Source organism: Pseudorasbora parva, chromosome 7 (genome assembly GCF_024679245.1).
Source record: "Pseudorasbora parva isolate DD20220531a chromosome 7, ASM2467924v1, whole genome shotgun sequence".
Taxonomy (NCBI): Eukaryota; Metazoa; Chordata; class Actinopteri; order Cypriniformes; family Gobionidae; genus Pseudorasbora; species Pseudorasbora parva.
Window position 1 is genome coordinate 12,122,087 of NC_090178.1, and position 25,788 is coordinate 12,147,874.

The 25,788-nt window shown below is 37.2% G+C and overlaps 1 protein-coding gene across 1 annotated transcript in view; it reads right to left on the bottom strand.

The window, feature by feature from the left end:
- nek11 (NIMA-related kinase 11) overlaps positions 1–25,788 on the bottom strand; it is a 144,705-nt gene that overhangs the window by 106,252 nt on the left and 12,665 nt on the right. The window contains exons 3-6 of the mRNA XM_067448160.1: positions 21,441–21,606; positions 3,465–3,583; positions 3,191–3,255; positions 664–790 (exon numbers count right to left, since the gene is read on the bottom strand). Of these exons, the coding sequence (XP_067304261.1) occupies positions 664–790; positions 3,191–3,255; positions 3,465–3,583; positions 21,441–21,606 (477 nt within the window). The remainder of the gene's footprint in view (positions 1–663; positions 791–3,190; positions 3,256–3,464; positions 3,584–21,440; positions 21,607–25,788) is intronic.

Sequence of the window (25,788 nt, forward strand, 5' to 3'; positions counted from 1 at the left end):
CCGTATATTTTGTGAAACGGTTATGTCATCACACTACGTCAGGCATGGTGAAAGACTAAACGGGACACAACTACAGGCACTGGGCATGTGCACATCAATATCGCATCATTTAATTATTAGATTGAATTATTGTAAGGGTAGATTTAGGGTTGGGGTAGGTGTAGGTAGACGTTAATAAAACATCTGTTAAGTAGCAAAAATATTTATTGTTATTTTATGGTGAGATTTTGCCTCACCTCTTACCACTGCTGTACCCTTTCTAGCCACTAACTCTTCGTCCGTTTTTAGTGTATTTCTGTTGCAGAATTACAGCGCCACACACTGGCCTGGCATGTATACTACATCGTTTTGAGTCGGTCTTGATCTTGTGTACGCAGATATTTCTTGAAACGAGGGGGAAAAAAAGATTGGATTGGGAAAGCTCTGGCTTCGTGTGGATGGGGCCTGAGAGAAAGAGGTGATGCTGCAATGTACAGTATATTATGAGAATTATTTTTTACTTAGATGCATATAAACCTACTTTAAACAAGCTTCAAAACCAAGTTAGAAACCTTTAAAATAGCACAATAGGAGAACTTTAAGATTAAGAGGTTTGTAATATCATGAGAAGCATAAATTTAGTTGGAATAAAATGCAATGGCTTAATGGTTTAGTTATTCATACCAGATATCTGATTTGGAGTTGTATCCTCTTTGGCTGAGGGCTTCAGGGCTCATGTAGTATGGGGTACCTGTGAAGGTAGTCGCCAGGTCACATGACCCCATCAGTAGACAGGATACGCCAAAGTCACCTATAAAGAGGGTTTAAAAAGTTATATCAGCATAAACACCTTTAAAAAAAAGAGCTTTGCAGAGTAAAAACTTAACACCAAAACGTAAAAAAATAGCTCCTGTGCTGATGAGTTTGTGCTTTTGTGCTTAGTTCCAAGCAAGCCTGCAGTCTCCCTCTCATTTACTGAAGCTTTCGCGCCTCGATCGCCCCCCGGTGACCGGTCCCAGTATAGCCGCCCCTCTGTGTTTTCTAATGGACGCGAGGCAAACTAAATAATTAAATTACACTTCAAAAATGTTTCCCCAAAGTTAGTTTATGTCACTAAAGGCAGTTATCATCACGATGATTTCATTTCAGGTGTTCGTTTTAAAAATAAGTTTACTTTGAGTTAGTTATTTGATGCTATAAAAAACGGGGGTGTGACGTCATGATTGACAGCTGAGACTGACGGCTTCTCTGAGTGAAGTTGTCACTGAGGCACTAACCGACTTTTTTCGGAATTTTTGGGAGCAGATTAGAGCTTTAGCTTTAATTTCTACATTTCCATAACTGTTTATTTCACACCAACATTATTAATTGTTCTGCATCTGCGAGAGTGTGGGCGGGCTTTTGATATCGCGACTGTACTTCCTGTTCTACTTCCTGCGCTCTACTGCGCAACTCCGGTCCCGAAATCGCTACTGCGCAGACTCGGTCCCAAGATGTCCGCGCCGTGCAAGGCTGCCTGAAAGCTTCAAATCTGCCAAGCGGAAACGGATGATGTCGAGTCGTCCATATTTTTTTACGGTCTATGGTTCCAAGCAATAGCACACAATGAACTGTAAAAAAAATATGTATATGCTCATTTAGTCATGGCAACATATGTTTTTCCATGACTTTAATTATCAAAAACATTTAACCAATTTCAGCTTCATTCATTTATACAAGATTCAAGTATGCAAAAAACAAACAAACAAAACAAAACAAACAAACAAAACAACTGAAAAATCATTAACTCAAGTTAAATTAAATTAGGGGGATTTTTTTTTATAGTGTAACAAAATAAGTAATATTTACTCTTCTATTTAGCAAACACAAAATAAGCTTTTGTATGTTGAAACTATTTGTATTGATTTATCATGCTCATTGAGATTCTTGCTTGAATATTAATTTGAGTCACAAATAGTAAGAAATATTAATCACTTATGAATTAATCTACAGTACATATAAATACATGTTTGGCCAAAAATATTTCTTCAAAAACTGTCCCCAAAAAGAGTTTAAAAGAGATTCAACTGGACAAACATTATTAGCAAAGCTGCAGATTTAAGCTTTAGGAGTTATCAGCATGATTTACAGCATAAATTATACTTGTACTGCCATTTAACTTTTTATAGCTTTTTTTCTTTTTCTTTTATTCTGTAGTTGTTTTGCCATCATAATTTGTTGTGTGGATGTTCATCATTCATCTTATTCTTTAATGATGTGCTTGATGATTATACAGCTATATTGAGGTTTATGTTTTACTGTAAGGATTGAGAGTCTATGTGTGTCTTCCTGTGTAGAAATGTCATAAAACATCATTAGGTTGTGACAAGATGTGCTCTTTTTAGAGACAAAAAAGCCTTTCAACATGTCATCTCCTCCAGAGCCATGCAGTCATTTAAAATGTAATAGACAAATTAAAGCTTCCTTGTTTTTTTCCTGAACATCTGCTGAAAAAGAGATCTGTGGTTGCTTTAGAGTGAATTAATTGGATTCGGTAAATGAGACATTTAACATTTAGTGAACGTACAAATACAAGCTGGCTGAAGTACTGAAGACAGTTGTTGTGCACTTGCTGAAAGAACTCCAAAATTTCAAGGCATCGTGTTTTTCAGTAAAAAAATAAGCACTTTGGCCAGAGCTTGAAAATATCTTGCAAAACATAATGCTGACATGATATTGAGTTCTCTCAACATTTAATTTTTTACAGTGAGACCTGATAATTAGTTTGAAGAAAATCCTGTTATTTTGGCAGGCTAAAGCGCAAACTGATGTAAAGCAACACAAATGCACACATTAGCGTTCAAGTGAGTCTGCAGTAAGAAAGAACCTCATCCGTCAACACACAAATCTATTATTTTGGACTAAAATCAGCTAAACGTTACAGCTTTATGCAGTGATGACAAAATGTATGACTGGATTTTTTGATGTCTATCAAGAAAATATAAAAGTGTTGCTTAGCTGCCTCCGAGAAGAACAGCTTCTTTCTATCTGCCGTAGCTGACCGGCATACTTTTTTTTACTAGGTAATGATCCTGTTTCTTTGTAGATGAGTCTCTTAACTGTCAGAAAATGAGGGCCTGTTTTACCAAATGGGAGGTGTTTGGGGTTTTGGTGTCATTAAAAGTCACATCTAAAAGCGTTGCAAGAACATCAAACACAAAGCAAAGCTTACCTATCTTAACAATGTTCTTCCTTAGAAATATATTTTTGGCCTTTAGATCTCGGTGAAGTATTCTCCTGTTTACGCAAGATAAACAAGAATCAATAGACACTGAAGCAGCAAGAATTAAGAATTTAGAGATGTGTTGTTCAGTTGTGGCCATACAGTATTTGTCTTGCAAAGTGCAAATTCTTGAATAAAACAAATCATTTTGAATGTAAAAATAGAAAATAGGTCAGTTATGAATTATTCACAGGCAAAAAGAGGAGTGGCGTTCTCGGCTCACCTCTGATGTATATAATGTACTCCTAACAGAAGCTGACAGAGCCATTCACAGACCTGAGGCTCTGATAACGTCCTGCCTGTGCGTTTTAGCTCATCCAACTTACAGTCCAAGTCTTTGTCCTAAGGAACAGAGAGAAAATAAAAAGACAAAAATTTTATAAATGAAAATCCATTCTCTTTTGCATGAAGCACTGGGACTCTAGTCACGGCTACATAGCGCAGACAAGAAATAGATGAAATAAACACTCATTGTTCCCAAAAAGATACCTCAAAGAGTAATACTGTGCTTTTTTGTCTATTTTACTCTGTGTACATTTTCTCTGATCTTTCTTTGTTTACATTAATGGATTGTGAATTTGTCTTTAAGAAAGTGAGCCTTTGGGCACCTATTTGCACTTCAGACAAAACCCACATTTCCCTGCTCACACACACACACTGGCAGCGCCAGTCACGATGCCCAGCGTCTCCTGAGACTTCTACAGGGAGCGTGAGAGAGAGCAAAAGATAAAGAGACCCCACTACTGATGATCAAAGATGATAAAAAATGACTTTGCCGGTCAATTAAAATATATTTCTCCCTTTAAATGAATATTCTATCATCATTAAAGCCTAACCAATGTCATTTAAAACCTGTATGATTTTTTTCTTCCATTGAGCATAAAAGATCAAAATGTATTGTGTCTGCTTTACTGCCAAAAGAACTTAGATGAATATTAAATACAAACTTATAAAATTTCCTCTCCCTGTCTCTTTAGTGGATCAGTTAGTTCAGACTGTTCATGTAAATGATTCACTGGTCAAATAAACTAATCCCAGACCTCTGCCTTTCTTTTATCTGTGACACAGAAAAGAAGATAACTGTTTTAGTCCATAACTTGAAAGACAATTGGTTTCAAAAAAACAATATTTGACATCATTGACTTTTTTTGAATAATATATATATATATATATATATATATATATATATATATATATATATATATATATATATATATATATATATATATATATATATATATATATTTATTATATATAGTTCTTAGGGGTGTAACGATACGCGTATTCGTATTGAACCGTTCGGTACGAGGCTTTCGGTTCGGTACGTGGTACGCATTATGTACCGAACGGTTCTTGGTCTAATTAATTAGAATTGGAAAGTAAAAAAGTATGTAAAATATAATATTATGCGTTCAACAAGGAAGCCAATAACCAAAACGACGTAACAGGCAATGCCCCTGACTAAGAGAAAAAAACAAAAAACTCAGTCAGGTGCTCGCTTAGCCTACTCAGTACACGCTGAATGCTCATTGCAAAATGGCTATTGCGTTTAACAGACCAGAACTAGAAGATCCTCCAATAACCAACGGGTCTGGTGTGTTGGTGAACTTTGGATTCTCTGCAGCTATGATGGTGTTGGCAAGAGTGATGGATTAAAAAACAACGGTATGTCGCATTTGCTACATGATGGTAGCCTACAGCAGCGGGAATAATTTGGCACATAGTCTTAGAGCTAAACCTTGACTCACTGGGGCCCAGGTCAGGAAGCAGACAAACTGGCTAAACCAACCGTCTGCTAGCTGTCTCACGTCACCAAAGTCAGCTAAATCCCAGCACATAGAGACTCTTTCACCTAGATATTATCACATAGAGACTGTGTCTGTTCCCCGAATTAGTAAATACAAAAAACCATCAAAACCATTCAACAGTAAAAATTTAATTGATGTCCAACAAATAAACAACAGATATAATACGGATGAACAATTGATAAAGCTTGGGTTGCTGAATATTCGATCCCTTTCGCCAAAAACGCTTGTTGTCAATGATATGATTATAGATCATAACTTAGATGTGCTGTGTTTGACAGAAACCTGGCTAAAACCTGATGATTACATTACTTTAAATGAGTGCACCCCCCGAGATTATTGTTACAAACATGAGCCACGTCTGAAAGGTAAAGGGGGAGGTGTGGCTGTAATTTATAATAATATTTTCAGTATTACTCAGAAGTCTAGTTTCAAATATAATTCCTTTGAAGTTTTGGTCCTTTATGTAACACTGTGTAGTGTAAATGATAAATGCCTTCTGACATTTGTGTTGGCTACTGTATACAGGCCACCAGGGCACAATACAGACTTTATCAAAGAATTTGCTGGTTTTGTATCGGAGTTAGTATTAGCTGTAGATAAAGTACTAATTGTTGGGGATTTTAATATCCACGTAGACAATGAAAAAGACGCATTGGGATTGGCATTTAGAGACATTCTAAACTCTATTGGAGTTAGACAACACGTATCGGGACCCACTCCTCGCCTTAATCATACTTTAGATCTAATAATGTCACATGGAATAAATGTTGATACTGTTAAAATTCTGCAGCAGAGCGATGACATCTCAGATCATTACCTAATATCATGTATACTTAATTTACCTAAGGCTGCAAAGCCATCCCCTCGCTTCAAATATGGTAGGACGATAACCGCTGCGACTAAAGATTGCTTTGTACATAATCTTCCTCATCAGTTCCATCTCCTCAGCATTACAGATAGCCAAGATGAACTTGATGCTGCAACCGAAACTATTGACTCTCTCCTTACTAGCACTTTAGACATAGTTGCTCCCCGGCGCTTAAAGAAGATTAAAGCAAATAATCCAACGCCGTGGTACAATGAGCACACTCGGGCCCTTAAAACAGCAGCCAGAAAAATGGAGCGCAGCTGGAAGAAAACAAAACTAGAGGTTTTTCGCAATTTGTGGAAAGAGAGCATGATTGCATACAGAAAGGCCATAAAAACTGCTAGATCTGCTTATTTCTCATCTCTTTTAGAAGAAAACAAACACAACCCTAAGTATTTATTCGATACAGTGGCTAAATTATCAAAAAATAAAGCTTCAGCTTCTGATGTTTGTAAACAACACAGCAGTAATGACTTTATGAACTTCTTTACTAGTAAGATTGATAATATTAGGAATAAAATTATAACTATGCAGCCGTCTATTACAGTATCACTTCAGACAGAGCACTGCAGGGTCACTGAGGAAAAATTACACTCATTCACTGCTATAGGAGGAGAAGAACTGGCTAAACTTGTAAAATCATCAAAATCAACAACATGTATGCTTGACCCTATACCGACTAGGCTATTAAAAGAGATACTTCCAGAGGTCATAGAGCCTCTGCTTAATATCATTAATTCATCTTTGACATTAGGATATGTACCGAAAACTTTTAAGTTGGCTATAATTAAACCACTTATTAAAAAAACACAACTTGATCCAAAAGAATTAGTCAATTACAGGCCAATCTCGAATCTACCGTTTCTATCAAAAATACTAGAAAAGGCCGTGTCTTCACAATTATGTTCTTTTTTAGAAAGAAATGGTATATGTGAGGATTTCCAGTCAGGATTTAGACCGTATCATAGCACTGAGACTGCTCTAATTAGAGTTACAAATGATTTACTCTTATCATCTGATCGTGGTTGTATCTCTCTATTAGTGTTACTCGATCTTAGCGCTGCATTTGATACAATCGATCACAATATTCTTCTGAATAGAATCGAAAATTATGTTGGCGTTAGTGGAACTGCTTTGGCATGGTTTAAATCGTACTTATCTGACCGTCATCAGTTTGTAGCAGTAAATGAAGAGATGTCACACCGATCACAAGTTCAGTATGGGGTACCGCAAGGCTCAGTGTTAGGACCGTTGCTTTTCACCCTGTATATGCTACCACTGGGAGATATCATTAGGAAACATGGCGTTAGTTTTCATTGTTATGCTGACGATACTCAGCTCTATATTTCCTCACGCCCGGATGAAACCTACCAATTCACAAGATTAACAGAATGCATAGCTGATATAAAAAATTGGATGAATAGTAATTTTCTGCAACTTAATTCAGATAAAACTGAATTTTTAATTATTGGACAGAAAAGCTCCACAAGTAGTAACCGAGAATACTGTCTAACACTTGATGAGTGCTCTGTCAAGCCCTCGTCGTCAGTGAGGAACCTGGGTGTGCTCTTTGATACCAATCTTTCATTTGAAAGCCACGTTTCTAGCATCTGTAAAACCGCATTCTATCATCTTAAAAATATATCTAAATTACGGCACATGCTTTCAATGCAAAATGCTGAACAGTTAGTACATGCGTTAATGAGCTCAAGGCTAGATTATTGTAATGCTCTACTGGGTGGTTGCCCTGCTCGCTTAATAAACAAACTCCAGCTAGTCCAAAATGCAGCAGCTAGAGTTCTTACTAGAACCAGGAAGTATGATCATATTAGTCCAGTTCTGTCAACACTGCACTGGCTCCCTATTAAACATCGCATACATTTTAAAATCTTGCTTATTACTTACAAAGCACTAAATAGTTTAGCTCCCCGGTACTTAAGCGAGCTCTTAACGCATTATACCCCATCACGTCGATTGCGGTCTCAAAACTCTGGCCAGTTGATAATACCTAGAATATCTAAATCAACTGCAGGCGGTCGATCATTTTCCTATTTAGCTCCTAAATTGTGGAATAGTCTTCCTAGCATTGTTCGGGAAGCAGACACACTCTGTCAGTTTAAATCTAGACTAAAAACACATCTCTTTACTATGGCATACACATAGAACATTTTTAACTTTCATTATTCAGATCAATTGACTGATTGTTAGGCTGCATTAACTAGGTCAGCCGGAACCGGGAACACTTCCCATAACACCTGATGTACTAGTTACATCATAAAAAGAGTGACATCTACGCTAATGTTAGTCTCTCTGTTTATCCCGAGGTTTATCCCGGATCTGGGCCCTGTCCGGATCGGATGGTGGACCTGCCTGGACATGACCAACGCATCCTGGAGTGTCTGCTGAGCCGTGTCAAATGGTGTCTCCTCCGAATTTGCCTCACTGGCACGACATGCTCAAAACCCGTCTTCGGCGCAATAATTCCGATCTTTCATGTATTCATACTCTTGTGTAATTGACGCCCCATCCTAAATAAATCTGTCTCTTCCGTGATACCCTGAAAATTTTGAATAATCCGATCTAATATGATTTCCGACCTGTAAGGTTGCCAGAATAATAATCTTACACGGTGTGTTAATAGGCCAGAGGAGAACTGGCACCCCGACTGAGTCTGGTTTCTCCCAAGGTTTATTTTTCTCCATCATGCCCCGATGGAGTTTTGGTTCCTTGCCACTGTCGCCTTTGGCTTGGCTTGCTCAGTTGGGGACACTAAAAATATGATTAAAGTTATTCAACTTATTATACAAATAAAATATATGAATTAGGTCTTATTTAATTCTATAAACTATAATACTGATCTGCCAACATTGTCGCTATATGATAAATTAAAATAAGCTGATAACATCACTGTTTTCTCCAGTACGGCTGTACAGCCAAATCTAATTTTGTCGCAATATTACCCTGTTTGACACTGTGAAGCTGCTTTGACACAATCGTGATTGTAAAAGCGCTATATAAATAAAGTTGATTGATTGATTGATAATTCATGTCATGTCAATCAACTCATTTACGCCGACAACAAGACGATAAAAAGAATGAACAGCCACAAACTATCCCACAAACTATCCCCGCAGCATTTAGACCGACATTTCCAACTTATTCAAATGGCAAAAGACATTTATAGCCGCCGATATGAGACCTTACGCCCGTTTCACACAAACTCCGTCTGCAGTGCGTAGCCTATGCGGTGCGTATTTTTTCTGTACCCATGTTAACGGTTGCGGACTGAAAACGCAACATATGTGAAAGGACAACAGGGCGTGCGGCTCCTGCACTGCATACGCAGTGCAAAACGCACCGCATACGCACTGCAGACGGAGTTTTAAGAACGTGCTTAAAGTAATTGAGCCCCGTTACAATGTTCCTTCACGAGCCCATTTTAGCCAGTAATTCCTGCTTTGTACTAAAAAACAAAAGCCCAAATAGAGAACCAATTGGCCAAAGCAACAGCGGTTGCTCTGACAACAGACGGCTGGACGTCAAGGGCTACACAAAGCTTCCGGAATGTAACAGCACATTACATTACCGATGAATGGGAGCAGAACAGCCACGTTCTTCAGACACGCCCCCCTTGAGAGTCACACAAGTGAGGATTTGGCCAAAGGGATGACAGAAACAGTAGTGTGTGAAAAAAGTGTGGAGAGAGCTATTGTAAAGAGCTAATGTCTATTTCTGTAACTACATAGAAGATAGGTAAAGTATAGCTCCATCTTTGTTCAATGTAATTTTTTTTTTAAATCATACTTTGTTAGTTTTAAAAAATAAAAAAGGTAATTTATCTGGCAATTTTTTATTTTTGCTGTATCTAAAACGGTGTATCGTATCGAACCGAACCGTGAATTTTCTGAACCGTTACACCCCTAATATATATATATATATATATATATATATATATATATATATATATATATATACATATACATATCTGTATGTATGTATGTATGTATGTATGTATGTATGTATGTATGTATGTATGTATGTATGTATGTATGTATGTATGTATGTATATAAAAAAATAAAATTTCAAAAAAAGTCAATGATGTCAAATATTGAGGCTGGCTGTTCACAGAGCTCTGTGTCCCAGCACATTAATAGAGAGGTGAAGGGAAGAAAAATATGTGGTAGAAAAAAGTGGATAAGCAATAGGAATAACCACACTCAGGAGAGGATTGTGAAACAAAACACAATTCAAAAATGTGGGGAAGATTCACAAAGGGGACTGCAGCTGGAGTCAGTGCTTCAAGAACCACTACGCACAGATGTACACAAGACATGGGTTTCAGCTGTTGCATTCCTTGTGTCAAGTCACTCTTGAACAACAGACAGCGTCAGAAGTGTCTTGCCTAGGCTAAAGACCAAAAGGACCGGACTGCTGTTGACTGGTCCAAAGTTATGTTCTCTGATGAAAGTAAATTTTGCATTTCCTTTGGTAATCAGGGTCCCAGAGTCTGGAGGAAGAGAGGAGAGGCACACAATCCATGTAACTTGAGGTCCAGTGTAATATTTCCACAGTCAATGATGGTTCGGGCTGCCATGTCATCTGCTGGTGTAGATCCACTGTGTTTTCTGAGGTCCAAGGACAACGCAGCCGTATACCAAGCTCTTCATGCCTCCTGCTGCTGACCAGCTTCATGAAGATGCAGATTTCTTTTTTCAATAGGACTTGGCACATGCACAGTGCCAAAGCAACCAGTACCTAGTTTAAGGACTATGGTATCCCTGTTCTTATGGGCCAGCAAACTCACCTGACCTGACATATTGTCAAGAAGAAGATGCAATATACCAGACCCAACAATGCAGAAGAGCAGACTGATCGACTCCATGCCACGCCGCATTGCTGCAGTAAATTAGGCCAAATGAACCCCAACTAAGTATCAAGTGCTGTACATGCCATACTTTTCATGTTCCTACTTTTCAGTTGGCCAAGATTTCTAAAAATCCTTTCTTTTTATTGGTCTTAAGTAATATTATAATTTTCTGAGGTAGTGAATTTGGGATTTTCCTTAGTTGTCAGTATAAGCATGAAAATTAAAAGAAATAAACATTTGAAATATATGAGTCTGTGTGTAATAAATTAATAAAATATATAAGTATCACTTTGAATGGAATTAGTGAAATAAATCAACTTTTTGATGATATTCTAATTATATGACCAGCACCTGTACAGATATATATAATTAAATTATATTATATTATATATTGAATTATATATTGAATTATATAAATTCAAATTAATTTAAACAACAAGAGTTTACATGCTCCCCAATGCAAAGTAGATCCAATGCTACGAAGGAGGGAAACTTTGAAAAAACAGAAGAGCTTTTTTTGTGGGTTCGGGATGGGGTAAACAATTTCTTACATGCAAAACAATAGAATTAGCATATAAAAGTGCAGAATATTTAAGGATCTATGTTTTCACCCGGTGCCACCGAGAGAATAATCAATCCCACTAACGATAAGATTAAAGTGGAGCTCAGTTTGAACACAACGCTGATCTCAGCAGCCCTCATTTCGATAACAACAGACATGTCTCAAGAGAGTGAGTTAGGAAAAATCTTAGGAAAGTCTTCTATTGCAGTGACAGACATAAGGATATACTGCAGGCTTAGTTCATTTGAAATGCCTTTTGATAGGCCCTACTGTTCACTGCCCAAGGGAAGTATTTGCTCAACGTAAGTGGGCCTCGCCACACATTGAAGCAAAGGATGAGTCACATTATGAGTGTCATTTGGATTGGGCTGATTTGTCATCCTCATAATATATTTATCTGTAGTTATGACTATCATCACTCAAAAAGCCACCTCGAATGCTTTTAAAAAGCTTTCAATGCTTTTCATAAGCACAAAGGTTTAATTGAGCAATGCATTTTGGAATAAGCATTGTAGCATGAACAGAAGTAATGAAAATCTACCCGCAGGCCAGGAGTACCTCTATTTCACTCAATACAGAAAAGAGTGTTTGCATTTTTGCATCAAAATCTCCTGGATCTGCAAATGCATCTAAACCAGGGGTGTCAGAGAGCAATTTCTATAAAAGCATGGAACATGAAAAGAGGTATTGGTTATTAAAGTTTGGTTTTAGAAAGAAATTCATACTTTTGTTCAGCAAAGAAGTATTACATTGATAAAAAAGTGACAGTAAAGACATTTATAATGTTACTTTATATTGTAACATTGAGATTATGAATATATATATATATATATATATATATATATATATATATATATATACAGGTCCCTAGCATATGTGATAAAAGTTCATTATTTTCCATAATGTAATGATAAAAATTAAACTTTTATATATTTTAAATTCATTGCACACCAACTGAAATATTTCAGGTCTTTTATTGTTTTAATACTGATGATTTTGGCATACAGCTCACGAAAACCCCAAATTCCTATTTCAAAAAATTAGCATATTTCATCCGACCAATAAAAGAAAAGTGTTTTTAATACAAAAAAAGTCAACCTTCAAATAATTATGTTCAGTTATGCACTCAATACTTAGCCGGGAATCCTTTTGCAGAAATGACTGCTTCAATGCAGCGTTATGGAGGCTGCTTCATGTTATGGAGGCCCAGGATGCTTCGATAGCGGCCTTAAGCTCATCCGGAGTGTTGGGTCTTGCGTCTCTCAACTTTCTCTTCACAATATAAATAAACCATTTAAACCAATAAACCATTGACCAGTGGTTTTGGCACTGTGAGCAGGTGCCAGGTCATACTGAAGAACGAAATCTTAATCTCCATAAAGCTTTACAGCAGATGGAAGCATGAAGTGCTCCAAGATATCCTGATAGGTAGCTGCATTGACCCTGCCCTTGATAAAACACAGTGGACCAACACCAGCAGCTGACATGGCACCCCAGACCATCACTGACTCTGGGTACTTGACACTGGACTTCAGGCATTTTGACATTTCCTTCTCCCCAGTCTTCCTCCAGACTCTGGCACCTTGATTTCCGAATGACATGCAAAATTTGTACTTTGGACCACTGAGCAACAGTCCAGTGCTGCTTCTCTGTAGCCCAAAGTGGCTTGACCTGGGGAATGCGGCACCTGTAGCCCATTTCCTGCACACGCCTGTGCACGGTGGCTCTGGATGTTTCTACTCCAGACTCAGTCCATCGCTTCCGCAGGTCCCCCAAGGTCTGGAATCGGTCCTTCCCCACAATCTTCCTCAGGGTCCGGTCACCTCTTCTCGTTGTGCAGCGTTTTTTGCCACACTTTTTCCTTCCCACAGACTTCCCACTGAGGTGCCTTGATACAGCACTCTGGGAACAGCCTATTCCTTCAGAAATGTCTTTCTGTGTCTTACCCTCTCGCTTGAGGGTGTCAATAATGGCCTTCTGGACAGGGTCGGGTCGGATGTCTTACCCATGATTGCGGTTTTGAGTAATGAACCAGGCTGGGAGTTTTTAAAAGCCTCAGGAATCTTTTGCAGGTGTTTAGAGTTAATTAGTTGATTCAGTTGGTGTGCAATGAATCTAAAATATATGGAAGAAATATATATATATATATATATATATATATATATATATATATATATATATATATAGTATATATATATATATATATATATATATATATATATATATATATATATATATCCTGATATTTCCAGGTTGTCTATAATTCTGGGAACACTGGAGTCAGTACAAGTCTAAAAGACAACTATTATATTGACAAATGCAACAAAAATACTGAGTGCTCTATTCATTATTTTTCGAAAGATGCAGTCTAAATCTACTTGAAGCAAAAATCTTTCAGTCTGAATGGGCATGACCCTTCTGGCCTCAACCCTCTCTTTGATAACTTGAGATGAGAGAAGCTGGGTGGGGTGAAGACTGCCCTACAGGAGATGAGATGACTGGCCTGGACAGATCTGAGCCACATCACTAGAAGAAAGAGAAAGAGAAAGAGAGAAAGAGAAAGAGAAAGAGAAAGAGAGAGAGAGAGAGAGAGAGAGAGAGAGAGAGAGAGAGAGAGAGAGAGAGAGAGAGAGAGAGAGAGAGAGAGAGAGAGAGAGAGAGAGAGAGAGAGAGATCCTTTATCAGCTCGCAGTTACCATTCAACCGTTCAGGTGCAAAGTGCTCGGGGGCAATCAAATCACTTTCTTTATGTAAGTGTCGTTGCATGTTCCTGAAAGGGCAAAGGGTTGGAACGTAATACAGGCTTCCCATGCCCTAATGATTTCCCAACCAGAGCTGTTTCAAACAGAAAGTCAGACCCAGCACATGCAAAGAATCATTCATCTTCCTCTCTCTGTGTGTCCATGGCTTCAGTCTCTTAACATGGAGACATGACATTTATCCAATGGAGTAGTAGGACGTAATGAGATTTGCAGTGAGTAATGTAGAGGAAATTTGCTATTAATTTATAAAAGAATATATTTCTTGTGACAATATCAAAGGCACCATTTCCACAAATAATTGCATGGTGGTATGCCAGACCATTAGTAAACAGACATAGCTAGCTCTATTTTTGTACCCATTATGCTTTTATAGAATACAGTCACAGACTATCAGTATAACCCTTGCATATTTGCTTCTTAGAAATCTGGCAGTCGATGGAATAATGAAGGCTTTACATTGCAACACTATTTTCATTACAATTAAGGACATTTCCCCCTCTAATTTTTCTTGTTATTATTATGGGAAAACTCATACTCATTATTCATAAAGTAATGAAAGTGATCCAGTTTAAATACAATGATCTATATTATTATGTATTATTATATATTATGACCCTTTTTACAGGATGTAATATAAGTCTCGTGTTTTTTTCTTTCACGTCTTATTATGCCTAAACTGTCAAATACACACAAGGTTTTGTAAAAACAAAACAAAAAACACACAAAGTTCACATAAACAGTCAGTTATGTCTGTGAATGTAAACAGCAGGGAAATAAATCACATGTATATATTAAATCTGTGTATTAAAGTAACAACAGCGTAATATACAGTAGCCTACCTACTACACCGATCAGACATAACATTTCGACCATCCTAATAATGCTGGTCCCCCTTTTGCTTCCAAAACTGTCCTGACCCATCAAGACATGGACTCCACTAGACCCCTGAAGGTGTGCTGTGGTATCTGACACCAAACAGATCCCTTAAGTCCTGTAAGTTGTGAGGTAGGGCCTCCATGAATCAGACTTGTTTGTTCATTACATGGGCTAGTCTTCGCTCCTGTGCATCAGTGAGCCATGGCCGCCCATGAATCTGTTGCCAGTAAACCATGGGTCCTTCTTTGGACAGGTTTTGATAAACACTGACCACTGCAGACTGGGAACACCCCACAAGAGCTCCAGTTTTGGAGATGCTCGTCCGTCATCTAACTATTACAATTTGGCCTTTGTCAAACTTGCTCAAATCCTTATGCTTGCCCATTTTTCCTGCCTCTAACACATCAACATTAAGGACAAATGTTCACTTTCTGCCTAATATACTCTACCCCCTAACATGTGCTGTGATGAAGAGATAGACAGTGTTATTGACTTAACCTCATCTGAATGTTCTTAATGCATCATCAGTGTATATGCTGTCCATATGAATCAAACACCAAAAGAAAATCAGAAAATACTTCACTGCTCTTGATGAAATAACTTAAGTAGGTTTAATAAGAATACATTTCTTACTTGAATGCTACTGTTAAATGGTGCACTGTGTATAGCTCATTCATGGCGAGGTCTATGCTAATTGGGCAGAGTCTGTCAGCAGTCATGGGTGAGGCATAAGTGGTGTCCCACTGCTAGAATCTGCTTGTTCTGAGACACTGCTCCACACACTGCCGACACACATTTATGTTTAAAAGTGAATTTTGCATAATAGGTCCCCTTTAAAAAACAAAAACAAAAAAAAATCAGTAAAAGCATTAACATATTTTATATTTACTATTTAAAAAAAAAAAAGTATATTAGAATCATAAAATAATACTATAGTTTAAAAATAAATTGATATTTCTTGATTCATCCAACAATTAATTATTTTCCTATACCTTTATCAGCTCTATGGGTGAAAACTCATGAAATACAAGGTTTGTTTACCATTTTACACAGGAATCTTATGTAACAGAAAGCTGTTAGGCACTTGCACTACAGACAGATGATCAAAGATCAACTAGTCTCATCTCGATTATAGTGAGTGTCTGTCAGATGCAACTCAACCTACATGGAACACAATGGCAAACATGCACAAGATGAAAGAGAAAAGAACCAGAAACCGGTATCAGAGGTGTACTTTCATTCAATTCATAAGCTTTTTCTTCTAGCTTTATTTGACTGTTGTGGATCAGATGTGCATTTCCCAAAAGCATTGTTAGCCAACTTTGGTCACAAGATCTGTCATTATCAGCACAAACATTCACAAACAGCATCGCAAATTTGTCTGGTTTGAAGGGGGGATTCTGAAATCCACTGCCGCTTCAATATACCTGTATAAATAATCTAATTAAATTTATAATCAAAGCGTTAATCAATATGTATCTTCCTATATTATTATAATGATTCTTTCCAGTTGTAATTTTGCTTAAGAGAACCCCTGATTGTTTCTTGTTTTCTAAAGTGTGTATTTGTCCTTTGAGGAGTGACAGAAGGGTCTTGCCTAGAGATGTGTAATGCGTCACTAAACAGATAGCAGCAAGGTGTCATGTGTTTGGATTTTGGAGGTATCACACACCCCTAACAGGTGCAGTAACAATGTTTTTGTTTTTATTTTTATTATTATTATTATTTTTTTATTGTAAACAAGAAAGAAGTTACAAACAAACTACAACAATACAATAGACATGAGTACTACACATAATATTAGAATATTATCCTGATATGAAATAACCTTAACAACAGATATAGAGGCTGAGTGTTATTGCATACAGGTTGACTCTAGATATGAATGGATGGTGGATCTGGGAATGTATAAGGAGTATATATAATAAATATATATATAAGGAGTAATGCTGGCTTATTGTTGGGCCGGGGTGATGGAAGCTGGATCACATAGGATGGTTACAAAGGGGGGGAAAATATATATATATATATAAATGAAAGAAAGAAAGAAAAATAGTAATAACTGATTGACTGACTGATTAAGCAGACTGCCTGGGCACCCATACATAGCCACAGGGCCCCCCGGCTCCCACACAAGGTATACCATGGTGAGGCAGCAGAGGGAAGGCCCTGCACGCCATCCGGCCCCCAGGCCCCCAGCACACAATCCCTACCCCCCACCCCCCACCCCCCACGACCTATCACGCCCCGACCCCAGAGACAAATCTTAACCCACCACTCTCGTCCTATGTATGAGTGTGAATGTCTAAATTGTGGGCTTTCTCAGATGTAATGCATTAAAAAAAGTGGAAATGCAGGGTGATTATCTACCCAGAAGTGAGGTGTGCAGTGAAACACCTGCTAAGGCATCTACATTCACATCTCACAGTCTGTTTCGTTGTTCTTGTTATTGGTGGAAGTATGATGTGTGCAGCCTAATGTGTAGAGCATTTAAAAGTGGTAAGGAGTGTTGAGTGCTACCAGGCTGAGGTGTGTGTATGTCCGAGTGAGGAGGGCGCTTCATGGGGGCCCATGACCCACAGATACCCCACCGGATTGACCAGTAACCATGTTTACTCACACGGCTACCAGATATGAAATATGGATTTGTTTTTCATTTATTTTATTATATTTTATTAATTTATGTTATCAGTATGTTTTGGGGAACATTCTAGTTACAACTGGAGCTTAATCAGCTCCAACCTTGGAGAGACTGTGTATCTTTGTATGTGCGCAGTATTCTGGGTTACAGATCAGTGTTGAGAATGGACACCCTAAGAGATGGGTGGACTTGTTGTTCTGGGCAAGGCTGGCACCTGCTCCAGGCCTGGAATATCAGTATGGGTCTTATTCCGGGGTAAAAGCATCAATAAGTGACACGTCTATGGAGAAATGCATAAGATTAACTGACGTATGTAAATTTACCATGACTGTGCATTGTCTCTGGGCCAATCAGAATCATCCACATTGCAGTAATGACGTGGATAGACCTTGAAAACAGTATAACTGTTGGGACAATTGTATGTACGATAGGGTGGGCAGCGAGACGGTGAGAGAGGGAGCGCGGCCTACAAACTCCTTTTGAGACTTGAAGCTGGCTTCTGCTGTTGAAACTGCAAAATATTCTTAAGTAAAATTAATTGCACTCCTGACTCTTGGTCTTCATTTTTCACTACTGGAAATAAACAAGCTGACATTCAGTACAACATACAGGAGAGATTTACTAAACAGGGCAAATTAGTGTGAGAGCACAATTTTAAAAAAAGCTTATATGAAAGTGGAAAGTTCTGCACTCTATGTTTAAGACACTTTTTGGGTAGTAAATAATGCCGCAAAGACCAGTAAACTGACTAGACCTTGCAAATATTCTCCTTTCATAATTTTTCAATCTAAATGGGAAACTCATACAAATGCATATGTAATAAAGTCAGCTGCAATAAAACCCTGTCCACACCTTTACAGTGCAAAATTTTCACTGCAGATCTTTAGTAATTCCTGACAGTAGTTTAACACCAAAAGAGGGTTTGCTCTGGCACAAGCTGCTAGTAAATCTGGCCCTTTATTTTTTTATTTTGAATATATACAAATGGCATTTATGTCTTTTTAAAGCAAAAAGCAAAAAAGCAAAAAAGCAAAAACAGAGATTTAAAGCTCTGTTTTTGAAAGTGCGCATTTGCAACAACAAAAAACGGAGAAAATTTAGATTATATTTTTTAAGAATTGAGAAATAGTCCTCAGATGCCTTGTTTGTAATTTATAGCAAAAAAAAATCTAGCCTTAATTAAATCTCATACCATTTAACTGCACCACTTATGTGAAATCACTAATTAGCATGGTTGAGCGACAAATTTGCAACAATAGAGTTTCAGTACTAGCAGTCGTGATTAGCTAGAGTGAGCCTTGTCACATTGAGAACAAGAAAGACACAAGATCAATTGTAGGGCCTATTCTTCATCCCATGTCTCTTGAAGAAAGGAACTCAATTTACAAGTTCAGCACAGGAGGGATCTTCCTTAATCTATGTAGAAATGAGGATATGCAACTCTACATGCAGTAATCCAGAGCACAGAGAAAACTATCAAAGTAGCATTAACATTAGAATCTTTTTGGAATGTGGAATCAACAGCTGGTAAAAATGCAGTTGCATTTTATTTTCTTCTATACTTCATTTTATTCTGCCCCAAAGCTGCAATTGTGCCAAGTTTTGAAGTTTTTAAACTTCACCTGCCACATTTTTTTTTTCCTATTGAAATCATGATTATGTTTAAAACTGCTACTGAAATCACTACATATCAGAAATCACTGGTCACATAGCAGACATTAGAATTAATATGCTGTCACATTACTGTCGAGTCCATATCGTAAAAATCTATTTGAAAATTTACCAAATAATCCACAGTGAAACAAGTACACTGATATGCACGATTCAGTGGGCGGGGCTAAACACGCAGCGACGTAGAAGCAGCTGTTGGTCATCTTCTGTGGAGGTGGTATTTAGATACACTATTACATAATAAAGTGGCCCATTCCACATCCAGTCCAGTAATTGGCTTCAATATAAGATGTATTTAGATTAAATGGATATTTCACCCAAAAATGAAAATTTGATGTTTATTTGCTTACCCCCAGTGCATCCAGCATGCAGGTGTCTTTGTTTCTTCAGTAGAACACAAATGAAGGTGTTTAACTCCAACTGTTGCTCGTATAATGCATGTCAATGGGGTCTAATTAGAATGAATCCGAATCTCCTGATCAAAACACTCAACCTACTCCCTCTGTGTTTGATCATAACATATAAGTTATGTTTATCATGTCTGCTTGTTATATAATTGTTTATGTGGAAATCTGTTTACTGAGTAATGTTAACTTGACTGACTGCTTCATTTAAAATCATGGTTATGTTTAGAACAAGTTGTCATATAGTCATGTTTGATATAAAGAGGAAAATATTACAAAAATGAAATTAGACTTTTCACACTTTGCAAATGTTGGACATTTATAATTTGGTCCAGATCAACACAGGTTCAAACTATGTGACAGTCTAATATGACTGATAATTTAATTTGGACTTGGTCTGACACATCAATTTAGTACAGCAATTTGGACAAGAAAGAAAAAAAATCAATATGGTGTCCTAAGTCAAGCTATTTCCATAACATTCCAAGGGTATGAAACACACTTCCAAGGTAACGTAATAGAGCTGCTGTAGCATCTCTGTTCAAAACAAAAAACCTTTGGCTTTTGACACTGTATTTTATTACTACTCAGTAGTCTGGGAGACCTTAATATATATAAATTTAAGCTTTGTCTCCTGTGTTTCATTCTTGAGAAATACAAATGGGCACAAATTAGATAATTGCTGGCATCAAGTGCAAATTTGATGAGAAACGTGTTCATATTAAAAAAAAAAAAAAACTCTTGTATCTTAGCAGAGTTTGTGTCATTTGAGATATCTTCTAAAACTCACTATACGATTACTATAGTATATATTAAGTATCTTAGATATCTGAGAAACAGGTAAACCAAAAGTCTTAATTTGCTTTCCATTTATTTGAAATGCTGTCTAGGAGAAACAAGCAGAGATCTCATTCCTGATTTTCACTGACAGTTTAACTGCGGCACAAAGCAGCTCTCGGCAACAGCCTGTGGGCCAAAGAAACAGGAGATGTGCAAAATGTAATAATCACTGACCAAACCTTCTAAAGCATAGGGCAGAGATGACATGAGACCGGTCTGACCTGCAGATATGTCTTAATAAGCAAGGAAAAGATGAAAAGATCAGATGGTAAGACTGAAACAGAAACTGCAGAGGAGATGAGCGTGACCTCTGGGCGATGTCAGGATGCTCTCGGCATCTCTGATCCATCGCTGAACACACAAAAGGCACAACAGGGAAGGAGGAGGAGCTGGACAGTGCAAATAGAATGATAGAAAGCTTGTTAGGAGCAAATAAATCCAGAATTATGGCTAGGAAGTCAACCAAAGGTCATGTGCTCTCCATTTTAGCTTAATAATGTGATGTGTTTGCAAAAGTCAATTCAAACACAAACAAAAATGATCAAGTTATTATTCAATGACTATTTGCACGGATGAATCCTTCACAATAAGACCAGGGGCATGTCATTTTGATCACGTTACCTTTAAAACTCTCATATGCATCATTTCTAAAAGCCTAGGCCCTAAGGGTAAGGATGTTCCTGAAGTGACCCGATCACTCGCTTTCATTAGGAATGTCTCTGTAAATAGTAATTCTATGTGTTTCAAGGGCATAAGATTTTTAAATAATTATTAATCTAATAATGTGATCACAGCAGGTCAACATTGTCTACCAAGACCAGATCATGTGACTTGCTTTAGAGCTATTATGACAAGAACTCAAAGAAAACCAAAGCAGTTGTTCCCAGAAGACAGTTTACCTCACAATACTCAGTGATGATGCAGAAGGCGTCTCTCTCCAGGAAGCTGGTGTGGAACTTGAGGATGGCAGGATGGTTCAGCTGAGAGAGAAGCTGAGCCTCTTGAATGGCATGAACCGTCTCATTAGGTTTCAGATCGCCAACAGCAATCTCCTTTAACACCTTCCTGCACAAAAAAAAACACAGCAAGGAGGGTAAAGCCATATACATAACATATCTTGAGTTGAATTATAAAGTCTAGCATCATTAAGAGAAGCTTGTAGTTTCAATATACTTCAATACTGTATGCAGTATACACTGCAATTAGTCTCTTATGTTTACCAAGGCTTCACTTATTTAATTATAGATACAGTAAAACAGTAATATTGTTTTAATTTAAAATAACTATTTTCTATTTTACTCTATTTCAAAACATAATTTATTCCTGTGATGGCAAAGCTGAATTTTCAGTATCATTAATCCAGTCTTCAGCATCACATGATCTTCCAGAAATCATTCTGAATACGCTGTATTAGTGCTCCTGGTTCTTATTATTATGATCATTGTTGAAAATATTTTTTTTTGCTCAATATTTTTGTGGAAACCATGACACATTTTTCCAGGATAATTTGATAAATAGAAAGTTCAATGAACATCATTTTTTTTTTTAAAAATGTCTTTATTCTCCAAACTTTTGAATGGTAGTGTATCACAGTTTTTACAAATGATTTAAGCAACACTACTGTTTTCAACATAAATAATAACAATGAAATAAATAATAATAGTGACACTGAAGAATATAATGATAAGTAATATAATAAGTAATGATGCTGAAAATTCAGTTTTTCCATTACACGAATAAATTAATAATAATTAAAAATAATAGAAAAGCTATTCTTTAAAACTGTAATCATATTTCACAATATTACTGTTTTAACTGTATTTTTCACCTAATAAATGCAGCCTTGGTAAGCATGAGTGACATAAGAAATACAGTATATATGAAAAAACTTTATTTTTTTCTTCTTTTTTTAAAATATATATTTATTCTTTTTACCAGAAGAGTACTTTATCAAACAACAGAAACAACAATAAAACTGGAGTCACATGTGAATGTCCACAACAGCCACATTCATCATTCCTCACATTATTCATATGGTATGTGCATATTCTATTCAAGCATTGTACTTTCACAGAAAGCTCTAGATTGACAGCTAATCCAACCAGGAAAATAAAAACATGAAGTTCCTGTGGGTTTTTCCAAATCAAACTGCTCATCTCATTGCTTGTTCAGCCTTTAATTTTGCAGTCTCTCTTTAATCACTGTGTTTATATAAGTGTCACGTTTCTCAATTACCAGCTGTAGCCTGGCCCCAAAAATGTCATTTAGGAAAGAACAGATTGTTTCCCCTGACCTTTTCAAGCTTGAAGAGATCGGGAAACCAGGGCCACACTGTAAATTTAGTCTGTCATTAGAGCACAAATTATGAAGGGTCATTGCAATTATTCTGCTTTTAGTGAGAAAAAATGAAGGGAGAGACACATCCATTGATAGAAAGTTGCCTTGACCTATGTGACCTTTGAGAAGGGAAAGAGAAGGGAGAAAGAATCAGACATCCTCTGATGCATTTCAGATGAAAGACACTCTGCCAGACTGATCAGAAAATCCATCTGAATAAAAACAATAAGCATACATTATCATGACATTATTAAATTCTAAAAACTGATGGTTTTGAATAATGCAGAACTTGTGTTTATTAGCCATTTTTAAAAACTAAGAATGATCTATATGATAAATGGAGAGAAACTGTGGAGAATAATTTTTCCTCCAGTCGGCAGCAAAATATGATTGCCACGTCTGTTGATCAATTTTTATGCACTTCATAATTCAAGTTAAAGGGACAAATAAGGAATGCTTAGAGCGGCTAATTTAATCCCATCGGCTTTTAGCAAGAAGAAAAATGCAAATGAGCATTTAACACAAAGCAGGGATTTAAAATCATACTTTAGTGACCTTATTTCCAGACCTTAAGGGAGTTAATCAAATACCACCAAAAGAGACGAACGCACTGCATCTGCCTCCTGGTTTTGTTGTAAATTGGTTCTCGGCTCGTTGAAGAAGAACTCTCATTTACCTCTCCTCTCTCTACGTCTACATTTTGTTCTTTCCTCTTCCTACTTGAAAATCATTACAGCAAAGGGAACAGGTAAAGTGCACTTCAGCAGCTCAATGCCAGCCTTGGATTGCTCTCATTCTTCTAGTTTTCCTGGAAGCTGAGACACGGGCCTAATAGCTAATGTGATTTTAAAGATGCAGAAAGCAACACTTTAATTGAGTAATTCAAATTCTTTCATCACTGGCGGCTCAGGTCGTTCCAAACCCATATGTCTGGAGTTATTTTGTGCAGGTATCACTTTTGAACACAATAATAAAGAATTGGCACTGGAGCTTTTAAACTCCAAAAAAAGAAGCAAAAGTACCATAAGATTCATAAACATCATCTATGTTACTAGTGTGCAATATATAGGCGTGGTCATATTAGGACATTTTTTTAGTTGAGAATTCACATATAAACAATAAATTGTTCATTAGTGTAGTGTGATGTATGAAGCACAGGTCACACAGTAGTCACTATTAAACCAAGTAGCTTTCTGTTGGTGAACGCATCCCATTTGTGTGACCAACTTTTCCGCAATGGTAAATGTGAATGGTAAAAGTCTTCTGAGGCCATATGGCAGCTGTGTGACAAACAAACAGAATTTAAAATGACCGGATCATGAGTCAGTGAGCTAAAGCGAATAAGTCCGATTTTGCTATAGAACTTGTGAACTTTAGAGCCACTAGATATGGTGATGTAAATATGAGATAGGAGGAAAAAGTATATGCTTTATATTACATTCAATGCATTTGTGTTCCCTTGAATAGAAAAGTTCACACCACAAGTAGAACGATAATGACACAGGGAAACTATATAGTTGGAATCACTTTCAGAATTATTTTTTTTCAGGTGATGAATGATAAAAACATTGACAGCCAATCATAATCCATCCAAGAATCCATCCACTTAGAATAAACAGAACGACATCGTGGACGGACCCTAATATAGTTATCTTTATAGTGATCTTTAAAGTTACCGTTCTTGGTGTGAACAGGCCTTTAGCATTACCTGTAGATTTCAATTTCTGTACAGTCTAATATTTTGCTAATAATTCCTTTAGGGGCTCTTTACCTTGGTCAAAAGATTAATTGAAAAGAATCAAAAGAATGATTAGTTTATGAACTGGACTGAAGGGGGGGATTCTGAAATCCACTGCCGCTTCAATATACCTGTATATATTTATATCCTAATTAACTTCATAATCAAAACTTTAATCAATATTTATGTGCGCAATATTCTATGTTACAGATCAGTGTTGAGAATGGTGTACAATGGGCACCCTAAGAGATGGGTGGACTTGTTGTTCTGGGCAAGCTGGCGCCTGCTCCAGATCTGGAAGGTCACTACGGGCCTAATTCTGAGGTGAAAGCATCATCAAGTGATACGTCAGTGGAAACCTGCATCAGATTAACTGACTCGAGTGGAAATTTACCATGACTGTGCATGGTCTCTGAGCCAATCAGAACCATCCACTTTGCAGTAATGACGTGGATAAGACCTTGAAAACGGTATAACTGTTGGGACAATTGTATGTACGATAGGGCGGTGCAGCGAGACGGTGAGAGAGGGAGCGCGGCCTACAAACTTCTTGTGAGACTTGAAGCTGGCTTCTGCTTTTGAAACTGCAAACTATTCTTAAGTAAATTTTTCTTTTAATTAATTGCACTCCTGACTCTGTCTTCATTTCTTCACTACTGGTCCTGGGTCATAAGCTGTTAACCCCTAACAGGACATTGCTACTATTCTTATGACCCTACCAAGGAGAGCAGAAGCTTTGTTCTACAAAAGAAAGAACAAATTTGAAACATGAGGGTGGGTAAATGATGGCAGACTTTTCCTTTTCAGGTGAATTATCCTGTTAACCTTTTCATAAACGTGCACAACAGAACATTTAGTGTGCATATGGCCTTTAAATGGCACTACATCACTTGGGAAATAATACTATGCTATAAGATGTCATATCTCTACTACAAATAATGCTAAATATTCAACCATAGTTGATGGAACACAACAGGTCTGAAGAATCAAATTACTTGATTTCAGCTAAATTTGAACCTTCAGGGTTTTAACCACAAGCCTGAACCACCACTAACAAGCAGTATCAAGTATGATCAACTTGAAGTGATGTTAACACAAATAGCAAACAGTTATTTTAATAGCACAAAAACTAGGTCACACCATTCAGGAGCCGACATTAGCAGGACACACTT